Below are 12,467 nucleotides of genomic sequence, written 5' to 3'. Positions count from 1 at the left end.
GGCTCTCTGTTTCTCGGTGGTTGGTCTCATGCGGTTGCAGCATGCCAGCGTTGACCCCCTTCCCTTCCTGCTCCTCCCTCCTCGGCCGCCCAGCATGTCTGTCTGTTTGTGGAGATGCTTCTCTCTGCCCACGCTGCTTGCATTGTGCCTTCCTGGCTGACATTTTTTTCTCCCTGTTCCCTCTCTCTCTCTCTTCCGCGTACACTCTTTTCTCTCTGTCTCATACGTGCTGTGCCTCTGCCCATCATGCCCCTTTCCTGCCATGGCATCCTCACCCTCATCACGGCCTCCTCTCTTGTGTTGCAACAACAACAACAAAACAAAAACAAAGAAAACTCTCTGGCTGACTGCAGATCTTCATGGCAAGTGGCTGGTTCCCAGGCGGCCAGGTTCGGCCCTGAGTTTGGTTTGGGGTTGTCCTTCCCTCCTTCCTGTTCTCTTTCTCTTTCTCTGCCCCCCCCTTTCCTGAGGTTTCATGTGCTGTTATTCTGCAGAGGGCGGGGAGTAGGTACTGTCTCTCGTTTTCTCCCTTTCTTCCCTTTCCTACTTTCTCTCTCTTTCTTGCTGGGACAGCATTGCTTCTGAAACTCCCCAGAAACCAAGGCTGAGTTACAGGGCTTCCCTCTCTCTCTGGTGCCACTGTTAGTGACAAGGGCTTGCATTGGGGGGGGGGAGTGCAAGGGGACCTGGCCCTTTGTGGTGAGGCTGGGTGCCCTTCTCCTTTAACCCTTCATTTCCAGGGGGTTCTCCTTCTTCGAACCGTAAGTAGCACAGCATGGAAAGGACCTTTTTTCAGCCTCACCACAAGGGAAGGGGAAGCCCAGCCATAGAGATGTTGGGGGAGGCAGGGCAGGGGTGGGGTGGGACTTTTGTCTGTACAGAGCAGCACTGGGGAGGGCTGGTGACCCCTTTCCCCTCCCCCCGGGGTGAGGTGGCAGCTTCTTGCTTAGTGTGCCCTCCTCTCTTCCCCCCTCCCAGCTCACTTTTTATTGGCTCCAGAGTTTTTCTCCTAGAGCAGCAGCAACCCCCACCCTGAATTTCCCCCTCTCCTTCCTCCTGCGGTCAGTCCCAAGAGTGGGGGGGGAAGGCTGCGGGCGGAGGGGGGACAGGGTGCGGGTGGTGGGGGACCGGTGGGGTTACAATGAGGCTGGATTGCATGCCTGCACCGTCCGCTGGAGCCTCCTGTTATTTTGTAGTCTTTTATTCATTTTACAGTAAAACGGATTTCCAAGGAATGCGCCCGAAAACCCAACAAGAAAATATGTAGGAAAGGAGGTAGGTAGCGAGCCGGGGGGGGGGGGGGTTGGCAAGAGGGGCGCAGAGAGAGGCAAGAGAGAGGGAGTGAGCGTGAGGGGGCGCCTGGCCTGCCCCATGCCACTGCAGCGTCCCCCCCCTCATTCTCTGGGAGGGAAGGGGAGGGCCCTCCTCCGGAGCTCACAGGGGAGGGGATCTGTCTGTCTTTCTGTCTGTCCACCTCCTCTTGGGAGGGAGGCATTCCCCCTTGGAACACCCCACTCTCTCCCTTTGCCGTTCCCACTCTGATCAGAGCTGGTCTTCCTAGTGCTGCAAAGCTGCCCTATAGGTGTGGGCTGCCTGTCATCTGGGGAAGGGAGGGGCCTTCAGATATGGGGGTTCCCTTTGCCCTCCCCACTGGCAGAACTGTGAGAAACACCCAACAGCATCCGTCTCCGGCAAAAACCATGCTGCTGCTTCTCCAGCAGCAGACCAGGAATGTCATGCATGGGGGTGGGTGGGCAGCGTAGCAGAAATGCAGAGAGGGGGCTTGACATTTGGCCAGACAAAATGGAGTCTGTTCCCCTCCACTGACATCCCCCCCTTTCCTGCCCAGGCCCCAAGCTTTGTATATTGGGTGTGCGGCTGGGGGGACGTGACTGGCTTTGTTTGCCATAGGAACCACCTTGTTGCGTGTGCCATCTCTGTCCTGGCATTGCATCCTATGTAGAGCTGCTGCCCCCCCCCCCCCCAGTTTATTTGTTGGCTGTGCTGCCAAACACACCTGGGCACCCAGCCGCAACCCCCTCCCTGCCTTTCCCCTCTTTCACATGCTCCCCCAAGAGACCCTCCTCTCAACACGCCTCACTTTGGGGGAGGGGTTTCCTCCTTATCTCCCCTCCTTCCTGCCATGGTAGAGATGGGTAAGGCAGCGTGTGCATCTCCTCTGAGAGGTTGGGGTCCTGACCTGAGCCATGGTGAGCTTGGCCTTCTCTTCCTCAGCTGGTACTTTACGAGGCAAGCTACCTTTGCTCCCATTCCTCACCCTGCCCTGGTCCTCTTTGGACTCTTCACTTTGCTTTGCCAGCTTCTGCCCGCCCCAGCTATTCAGACAGCATCTCTCTGGGCACCAAGGCTGTTTCTCAAGGGGCCAGCACTGGCACATTGTCATAGCCACTTCAAAGCTCTGGCCCACCTCCTGAAGCTCCTTGGCCGGGCCTGTTAGCTCCAGGTGTGCAGAAGTGGGCAAGGAAAGGCTGGCTGGCAGGGAGGGAGGGAGGGGAGATCCAGCTCTGCCTGGAGAGGCTCCCAGCACTGCCCCTCAGAGTGATCTCTGGTCCTCCAAGCACTTGCCAAATCGGCAGAGATCCACAAAGAGCCAGAATGGCCTGCACACCCTGTTCCCTTCTTCCTTGACAAGCATTTGGCCCAGCTTTAGCAATGAAGCGGCAGCTTCCAGATGGATAATGCAACAGTAAAAATATTGTTAGGATATATTTCCATTATTCCTCAACCGAGTCCCTGAGGTGTCAATGTAGAAGCCCCACAGCTAATGAAGTGCCCTCGAAATGTCCTGTGTTCATATCCTTCTATGCATGGCAAGAGACCTAAAGCACCTGGGGTGGGGGAAGAGGGGGAAACCACTTGGGAGGTTGTCAAAGTCCCCCAAACTGCATGTAAGTGCACTTCGTTTTTGTTGCAGCACAATGAACTTGCATGGTGCATCATGAAGGATAGGAGAACAGGTCACTTTCCCCAGGGAGGATGTGATCGTAATATTCAGCAAAGAAGCAAGAGGGGAAGGGAGCATGGGTTAAAGTGGGGAAATGAACATATATATCAAGGTTACATTTGAAGCACTATGATATCACTTTAAACAGTTATGGCTTCCCCCAAAGAATCCTGAGAACTGTAGTTTTCTAAGTGTGCCAAGGGTTATTGAGAGACCCCTTGCAGAGCTACAGTTCCCAGCACCTTCAACAAACCACAGTTCCTGGGATTCTTTGGGGGAAGCCAGGGCTGTTAAAGTTGTTGAAGAGTGCTTTAAATGTACACTGTGGATGTGAGAGTCTGTTTACTCAGCCTAGGATGGGAACAAGGAGATTGTGCTTGAAGACTTTGCAGAAAAGGTGAGTTTTATGGCAAGATTTGAAGGGAAAGGTGGAGGAGGGAGCAGGTATCCTCAAAGTTTGCCAAGCTTAGGAAACAAACTTTGCAGATTTGCTCAAAGACTCACTAGAATGAGCTTGTAAGAGCTGTTTGACAGTTGCACCAACTCCCTTGGAAGCCAGTGGTCTCTCCTTCATTGGAGGTTTTTAAACAGCGGTTGGGTGGCCATCTGTCAGGGATTATTTGATTCCTCCATTGCAGAGGGCTGGATGAGATAACCCTTGGGGGCCCCTTCCAACTCTACAGTTCTTTGGTTCTGAGATTATAGGTCTGTTGAGAGGAAGTCCAATGAGAGAAAGAGATGAGGGTTGCTCAGCTGCAGAAATGTTAACTTTTCTGTTGACTAATGCTGAAGTAGAATTGCATTGGAGGTTTTGGTGCTGGGAGGGTAGAAACTTGACTCTGAAGCTAGGAGTTGAAAATGTTGGTGTTATCCATGAGGCCATGTCCCTTGACTGCCACTTTGGAGTCTATGTCCTTCTCTGTTTTACAGGAATAATGTGGCCCTGGGCAGCAGCTTGTGGGAGGGGTGTTTTTGATCAGGACTGCAATGCAGGGAGAAAGTGTTAAACCCTTCATTCCACTGGCAGCAGCCTTTACTGTTCTTCAAGATGAGATACTGCATTTCTCTTGCCTCTTGTTTAGAAGGCTTTGGCTAAAGCAGGCTGCATGTGTCCCTTGCTGTCAGTCCTTACATCCTGGCTACTCTGCAAAAGTTAACTTGAAACAACAACAACCTTCAAATCATTTAAGAGAAACACAAGTCTTGCGTATCAGTCTGCAAACTGGAATGAACCCTGATTCTGTACCATTTTGATGAACTGCTTAGTTTTTGCTCCTGTGTGGTGATATTTCAAGTTGAGGGCCTCACCATTGTGTACCATTCACAAACAAAGGAACAAAGACGGTCATTTCAAGTAGTTTAGCCTTGCACACTTCCATTCAAACACAAACACTCATGCTTCTGATTCTGATTGTAAGTGGAGAGATCTGTTATGTTCTAATGACTGGGATCGTTTTTACTTGTTCCTCACCCACCCTCTCTGGGAGAAAGGAACTCACCTAGCCAATGAGGTGCCCAGGGCTCTGGGGTGGCACCATTCCCCCCCCCCCGCCCTCTTTCAGGACTGGGCTGGCAAGTACAGTGGTACCTCGCAAGACGAATGCCTCATACAACAAAAAACTCGCAAGATGAAAGCATTTTGTGATCTTTTTGTTGACTCACAAGACTAATTTTTCTATGGCCATGCTTTGCAAGACGAATTTTTTTTGCTTTTTTTTGCTTTGCTTTGTTTAAATTGGAAAACCGCAAGACAAAGTTTTTGCAATACAAAACAACTCGCGGAACAAATTAATTTCGTCTTGTGAGGCACCACTGTACTTAGGAGGGTGCGTACCCTCTGCTGGAAACATGCACCTGCGCACACAGAGGCAGTTCAGGGCAGTGGGGCAATGAGCCATTCCTCAGGCCCCCATGCTGGAGCACAACAGGGAGGCATGTCCTTTACAACTCTTGACTGCAGTTGCAAATAAAAGGGCAGTTTTTCTGGGCCACTTTGTTGCTGAAGATGCCATGGGAAGTTTTGGCTGATGCCCCTGGTTTTTGTCTACCCTCCTTCACCCCTGCATGTCCGTCTCCTTTGCCTGGTGCAGCCTAAGCTTCCTCTCCCATCTCTGTCTGGCTCTCCGGGGTGGCAGCAGCAGCAGCAGCAGCAGCAGCAGCAGCAGCAGCAGCAGCAGCAGCCCCAGCCCATCAGCAGAGACTGGTCTCCTGGTGTGTGAGTGTGCCTTTCTCTCTCTGCTGCCAGCAGCGGGCCTTGGGGTCCCCAAAGGCTGCCATGTCCTGCATGCGGCAAGCAGAGATGCGGGGAGAGGAGTGGTGGCGGGAACAAGACGCTGCCACCTCCTGTGGATTCCTCTGGCTCCAAAATTCCCCTCCTTTTGAGGGAAGGGGGGGTGCCAACAGGAGGGGAAACAGGTAGATGTTGTGCCCAGCCCTGGCAGGATGGAGGTCCCTATAGGAGCGAGCGGAAGGTGGGAGGGACTCTGGTGCTCCTTGATGGGAAATGCAGTCTCTTTCTGCCTTGGTTTCCATGGCAACAGAGCAGGCCTGGAATCCGAGCTGCGGCTGCAGACAGGGGAGCTTTGTTCAGTCCAGGCAAGGCTTTGTTCTGGCCCCAGCCTATCTCCTGCCCCCCAGTGTTGCAGGGTATTTCTTACCTCCCTGCCTCACGCTTTTCTGTGCAGATTCCCTTGCATGGTGGTGCATGTGTTTCAGATTGCCAATGGCTTTGGCCAGGGTGGGGGTGGGCATTGGGAGCCCATTTGTGTTGCAGCTGACCAGAGAGAGATGGTGGTGCCCAGGGTCACTAGTTAAACTGTAGCCCCTTTTTTTCTGCCGCTAGCTTTCCTGCAGCCTGGAAAATCAGAATGGTTTGCTGCAAAGTCTGTAGGCAGGTGATCCCCTCTGAGCAGAGAAGTGTGGCTCAGTCACAGTGACACCTGTGCAGAGTAGAAATGGAGGGGATAAATTCAGTTTGGTTCACACTGTAAAGCAAACCTGTGTACTTCATACTTCCCAAGATGCTATACAAACCAAAGCACTGCTATACTCCAGAGTCTGTGCTTTTCCAAATATTGAAATGCAGTTCTCCAGCCAAAAGAAAGGTGCAGAAGGAAGCAGAAACTAAGGGCAAGTCTGCATTAAATTTCTGGAAATAGCATGCAGAAATACGTTGCATTGAGGAAAACTGCTTGCAAAAATCTTTACATTAGGATAAATGAGGACTTCTTTCCCAAAGATTTTTGCAAACTGATGTGGAAATACCAATGCACTGAACATTGCAAAAATGAAAACTGGGAGAAACAAATGGACAAAAGTCACTCAATGCTTCTGCGACATGGGGCTAGGTGGCTGGGGCTGTTGGCCTGCGCTCTTGTGTGGATGGTTAAGGTCAGGGTTTTCTGTCTTCCAGAGGCAGTGGTGGGGAGCAGTATAATGGGTCCTGCAAACTGAACTGGTAACCTAGTTCTTCTGGGTAAAAATATGCTGGCCTGTCTTTGCTTGTGGCTGCTCCCTGAGCCCGTGGCTCCCTCTCTGCATATCCTTTGGCTTGCCTGTTTTCCAACAAGCAATAACTTTTAAGATGAACACAGCCAAGTTTCTGTTCCTAGCTGTCTCCTGACAGCCATGCCAGTGATGGGCCTGCAAGGCAAAGAGCCCTTGGCTGCCTACATTTGGAAAACCAAGCTGGCCTCAGACAAGGGAAACTAGAAAGTTAGTCTGTGCTAGGTGGCTTTCCGGAGGGTGGGTTCTCAAGGGAAGTGAAAAATAAGGGAAATTTTAGGGGTGTTTTTTGTTTTTTAATGAAAGGGCTATTCATACTAGAATACATGTCTTTGATTCAGCAAGTGACTCATTTCTGCTTTCTGGAGTGCATGAAGAATGCTCAGGCATTAGAGAATAAAAGGCGTCCGTGGTGCCATGCGTGTGAACTTGCTAGGAGCCATCCCGTGATTGGCCAGGTGAAGAAGTGACTTGCTGAACTACCTTTCTGCAGTTCTCCTATAGTAGCAATCTGCCTGCCTCCTCCACAACACCACCCCGCAAAGTGATGGAAAGTTAAATGAGCCCTCCCTGTGGCGAATATTGTATCTATGCATTGCATGCAGAAATTCCCAGTCTTTGGCAACTGCAGTAGAAAAGATCAAGCAAGTGGACAGGAAAGACCTCCCCCCCCCCCTTGTGCCTGATACCCTGGAGAGCTGCTGCCAGTCTGAGTAGGTGGTATATTGGGCTTGGTGCATCAACACTCCAAGGAAGCTTCATATGTTCATAGAAGGCTCTACTGCCATGAGCAACCAAGTTGTTGGTCAGATGAGATGGACACAGCCTCTTATCCCCAGGAACCTAGGGAAGATGGGGTGCTCCTCTCTGTCCCTTGCTAGGACTTCCCACTGCCCCACCAGCCTCTGTCACATGCATGTGAGCATGCTCACACCAATGTGCGCACACACACCTCTTCCTCCCCTCCCTCCCACAAACACACACTGGAATCATGCATGTACAGTGTGGTTGGCAATGGGCAAGTGAGGGCCTTCTTGTTCACTGGCACCCACGTGCAAGCAACCAGTGACTCTTGAGTCTGATCACAGGGCATATGCTGATAATGTATGCTGCTGCCTATAAATCCACCCAACACTGCTGCCTCCCCAAGCAAAGGCAGCTGTGGCAGTTCTCTCTCCTTCCCCCACAACCTCCCCTCCTATCTCTTGAGGGTTGTTGACTTTTCCAAGAGAACTGGTACCTCCCAAAACTCGGGCATCAGTCCTGGAGTTATCCCCCCCCCCCGAGATAAGGAAGGGAACAGGTGGGTACTTGACCTGAAGCCGCAGTGTGGAGGGTCCCCATGGGTTCTATCAACCCCTCTCTTCCCATGCCTTCCTCGGGCCTGACTTCCAGAATCCCCTGCCTGGAAGAGGACAGGTAGGTAGGTGGGCACCCCGAAGAAGGTGTCCCTGCTTGCCCTTCTCCTCTTGCTGTGAGTAGCCTCTTGCCTCACCTGGAAAAGGAAGGAAAACTGCTCCAGACAGTCCCTGCCTTCCTCCCCCCCAGTGCTGCTATTGGAGGTCAGAGAGAGTGGGGGGCAAAAATATGCTTTTTAGTGTGGAGCCCAAGCGCTACCCAGGTAACGTGCCACCTTCTCTGCAATCATGCTATTTTTGAATTCTCTTTTTGTTTCTTTTTTCTTTTGTTTCTCTTTTTCTTCCTTTTTTGTTTTTCTTCCTTTCCCCTCCACCCTTCTCTTTGTTCCCCACCCCTTTTTTTGGTTCTGTCTCCTTCATGTTTGGTCCCCCCCCCAGGCGGCTCCAGCGCTAAGAAACAGGGCGAGGACTTAGCAGATAATGACGGGGATGAAGACGAAGGTATTTGTGTGCGCACCAGGTGGCTGTGGCTGCATGAACCTGCTCTTTCTTTCTCACGCTTTCCTTTTCATGTGCGCTCCTCATTTGCTGCCATCCCAGGAAGTCCCTGCTGGTTTTTTCTTTTTGTGTGTGTGTCTTTCTGTCTCCTTGTGCTGAGCAGCTGCATGGGAGGGGCATGGTGGTGATGCTCTCTGAGCCTCGGCCTCTTCCAGGGGGGTGGGCAGGGCAGGGAGGGAGGGAGGGAGGGAGATGGAAGGGGCACCCAGCTCTGGGCGTGTGGTTGCTTATGGGAGCCTGCTCACTGCCCCCATCCCCAACCCCACATTGTCTCACTTGGCGATGTGGGTAGCATGGTGAGCTGGGATAAATGTTACATACCAGCTGTCGCCGATCTCCTGTCTGGACAAAAAGGTGTCCCCTTTGGATTTCCTGCTGAGCAGGTCTGGTCTCCCAAAGGCCTGCTGCCTGCTGGCTTGTTTCAGGGAACATGTATTATTGTAGCAGGATAAGGCTCAGGTCTGAGGAACCTCTGTCTACCCTGCAACCAGCAATGTGTGTCTCTCACGGCTCTTTCTCTCTGTTTCTCTCTCACACACTTGACACCTGCCCCCGCCCCCCAAGGAGGGAGAGTAGCCTTCCACTCAGCTGTGCCTGCCAGCATCTTTTCCCAAAGCAACTATACCTGGAGGGGTGGGGGGCAAGATTGAGCCCCTCTGGCGCAAACAGCCTCTCTCACATTGGTCAGAAGGGGCTGTGCATCTGCCAGGGGCAGGAGGACATTGCCACATGACTGTTGAAAAAAAATTGCTGAAAAGAGACTTGTTCTTTTTTGCACCCAGGCAGGCATCCTGAGGACGCAGCCATCCCGTTGCCGAGAGGGCAGACAAAGCAATCAGGAGATGCAGAATCGAGGGTGGGGTGGGGGTGGGGACAGACCTTCGTGTGCCCAAGGTCCAGGTCAAATCACTCTGCAGCAGATGGAATGCTCACACCCAGGTGTGGAGGATGAAGCTGTCCTTAGGCAGTGGCTATATTTAGGGCAGGTAAAAGCAGTGGATGATGGAGACGCCAGAGACTGCAGCAGGCCATCCCAGGTCCCCCTCCTGAATGGCAAGATGTGCACCTCTTTGGGGCACTGGCAGATTCATTGCAATGAAGTGATCACTCATGAATTAATTGCGTGTGTGTGCAGCCACCTTTCAACAGCCGAAGCTACTAAACTTGGAACCAATAGCCGCAAGTAGCCATCAGACATTACCCCAGATGCCGTGCAATAACTGCAGAATGGTTGCCAGTCTGGGAGACTGTAGTCAGGGTGGTGCCCTCCAGGTGTTATGGACGACAACTCCCAAATGCCTGGTCATTGGCTCTGCTGGTTGGGATTGGTGGGAATTCAAATCCACAGCATCTGGAAGGCTCAAGTTGAATACCACTGGATACCTTGTGGTGTAGTCCTTTGAAAGAGCACATGGTAACTCATGCCTGCCACCCACCACTCCTGAATCAAAATCAAGGGATAAGCTTGCCTTCCTTGATGGGCACCAAAGTTTACAAAACAGCTACCATGTTGGGGACACACTGTAAGCCCCATTGTATTGGTTCACTCTTTGGGTACGCTGCAAATGTCAAGAGACGTTCAACCATTTTCCAGGCGCCTCTCCTGGCTTTCCTCCCATCTGGGTTCATAATGCTTTAGGGAGCATTATGTGTTTCCTTCTAGGTGGTAACTTCCCAACTGTTTCCACAACCCCGATCAGGGTACTGAGGCATCAGCTTTCTGTAATCCCCAGAAAGCAGCAGAATGAAAACCAGGCATGAACAGCATTCTGCATCATGGAAGGTTTGGGAGGTGTTGCAATGAATATTGGAGGCAAGTGGGTGGGTGGGCAGGCATTGATATCATGCCCACTGCTGACAAGGACCTGTGGCTTTACTTCAGACAGATGAACTTGACCTCCACCCAGCTGTACCCATGTTGGAAGCTGATTATCAGTCTTGCCTTTCCCCCCAGCAGGGGGTCAAAATTCTGAGTTCTTCATGAAACACCACTGTGATAAGTCATTTCACCAACCCCATTTCACCAACTTCGCCATCCATGATGGTGGGCAGCTTCTGTGGAAAGCAAACAGGGACTGGACTGGGAGAGCCATTCCAGGAGCCAACACTCTTCTTTCTTCCCCTTCCCTCTCTTCTGCACTGAAGGACTCCAGAGCTTCGGCGAAAGCTTAGCCAGTCCTGGAGACAACACAGAGAGCTCCATAACCTGAACTTGTTTCAGAGCTCAGAAGGCCATCAGCTTTCATTTGAGCTTGTTGTGAATTCCTGCTGGAGGTCCATTACTTGGTGGCACAGCGTCCTCTTTGCCTGGAGAAGGTCCCGGGTTCAATCCTTACCATCTCATGGTGGGTCTGGGAGAAACCCTTGCCTGAAACCTGAGAGCTGCTGCCAGTCAGGGTGGAACCAGTGGCTTGGCTCAGGATAAGGCTGTTTCCTGCATTCTCGCCATCTTCCTAGTGGATTCTCATGATGCTGCTCCAGGGCCAGCCCTCAACCTCAACCTCTTGGCCTCGGTTTGGTTTTTTGTGGCAGGATTTGACCACGAGTCTCCGTATGGAGTGTTGGAAGCTACCAGAGGTCTGGACTCTTCAAGAGCCACTGCTGAAGCTTTGTCCTTTTTGTCTTGTTTGCTACCTTTCTGCTTCTGGCCTTCACCTGCTTTGGCTGCAAGCCCCCCCCCCCCCAGTTTGTTTGGGCCAAAGTCATATGCAGGGACCTCTACCACACAAAGACTAAATTAGGCAGTGCACTTCTTTCTGAGTCCGTGTGCTGCTCTCCCCTCCTCTGCCGAGGCCGCTGCCTCATGGCTGTGCTGAGAACATCAGCAATAAGCACATCGATATAACCACAGGGGTCCTCACTGAGCTGTTATTTGGGGGGACAGGTGGCTACTGAGAACAGGGCTTCCTTCAGTCAATTGCATCGTCTCTCAATTGGATTTCAAATAAAGCTCCCCCACCCCGTCTGTCCATGCCTGGTGTGCCCTGCGCAATGTAGGCCTCCCTGTTAGGACGCTTTGATCTGTGCATGTTGGCAGGTGTAGAGTCTGGCTCTGTGAAGCTGGGTCAGGCACAGCTGTTGTGGATGCAATGGGGCCATGAGAGCAGAATGGGTGGGCTCTTTGGGAGGAGTCATTCCCAAGCCTCTTCCCAGTACAAAGCTTGCTTGTGATGGATGTGTTGTCTTTAAGGAGCAACACCCACACCGAGAAGGGGGGGATGGAGACTGAGCAAGGTGGGATCACTCTGGTGCAAGCCTTTTCTGGCAGCATCTGTGGAAAGGGCTGGTTCCCTGGCAGAGCAAAGAGGTGATGTTTGCTTTCTGTCCTCTCCCTCTGGCCCTGAGACCTTATTGGGCCCAATCATCCCACCTTTCAAATCACTCTCTTATCACACTTAAATGGGGGGGGGGTATACGGGCTGCCCATTTCCCTTCCTGGCTCCCCATGCCCCCTCCCAGAGGAGGCAATGCAAACCACAATGGTTTATTCGCAAGGTGGAACGCTGGTCCTGCGCTGACCGCCCCTGGCCCTATTCCATCCTGGGTCTGGCTTTGGAAGTGCAGCATTTTGAGACTCAACCGAGCTGTGCGTCCTGCCAAGTCCTCAGGGTTTCCTCATGCTGGCTGCCTTGCTGGAAAAGTCATTGGGCTGAGCATCAGCCCAGGGTCTCTCTGGATGCAGGTGGGTGGGCTGGGTCTCTTTCCCCACACCCCTGTGCCAGGAGCATTGGGCTCCCCCCCCCCCCCGCATTGGCTCAATGAGGCTGGAAGTGAGGAGGTGGTTCTGTCGGACTCCTGTCTCTAGCTTCTCCCCCTTGCAGACATCCGAGACAGTGGGGCCAAGCCGGTGATGGTGTACATCCATGGCGGCTCATACATGGAAGGCACAGGCAACATGATTGACGGCAGCGTGCTGGCCAGCTATGGCAATGTCATCGTCATCACCCTCAACTACCGTGTGGGAGTGCTGGGTATGGATCCAATGGGCCCGCTTCGCAGGGGGGGGGGCAGAGGTGCTGTGGGGGGCAGTGGGGAAAGAGGTGCTGCAGTAGGCCATGAGCATCTAGGTGCTTCGACCTGTG

General features: G+C 52.5%; 1 protein-coding gene across 1 annotated transcript in view; it reads left to right on the top strand.

Annotated features, from left to right (window-relative positions):
* Positions 1–8,539, top strand: part of LOC118084298 (neuroligin-3) — a 50,452-nt gene extending 41,913 nt beyond the window's left edge. The window contains exons 3-4 of the mRNA XM_060270032.1: positions 1,216–1,275; positions 8,266–8,539. Coding sequence (XP_060126015.1) covers positions 1,216–1,275; positions 8,266–8,513 — 308 coding nt within the window. The 3' untranslated portion in view covers positions 8,514–8,539. The remainder of the gene's footprint in view (positions 1–1,215; positions 1,276–8,265) is intronic.
* The last annotated feature ends 3,928 nt before the right edge of the window (positions 8,540–12,467 follow it).

Source organism: Zootoca vivipara, chromosome W, assembly GCF_963506605.1.
Source record: "Zootoca vivipara chromosome W, rZooViv1.1, whole genome shotgun sequence".
NCBI lineage: Eukaryota > Metazoa > Chordata > Lepidosauria > Squamata > Lacertidae > Zootoca > Zootoca vivipara.
Note: the sequence above shows the minus strand (reverse complement) of the source record. Positions and strands in the feature narration are given on the sequence as shown.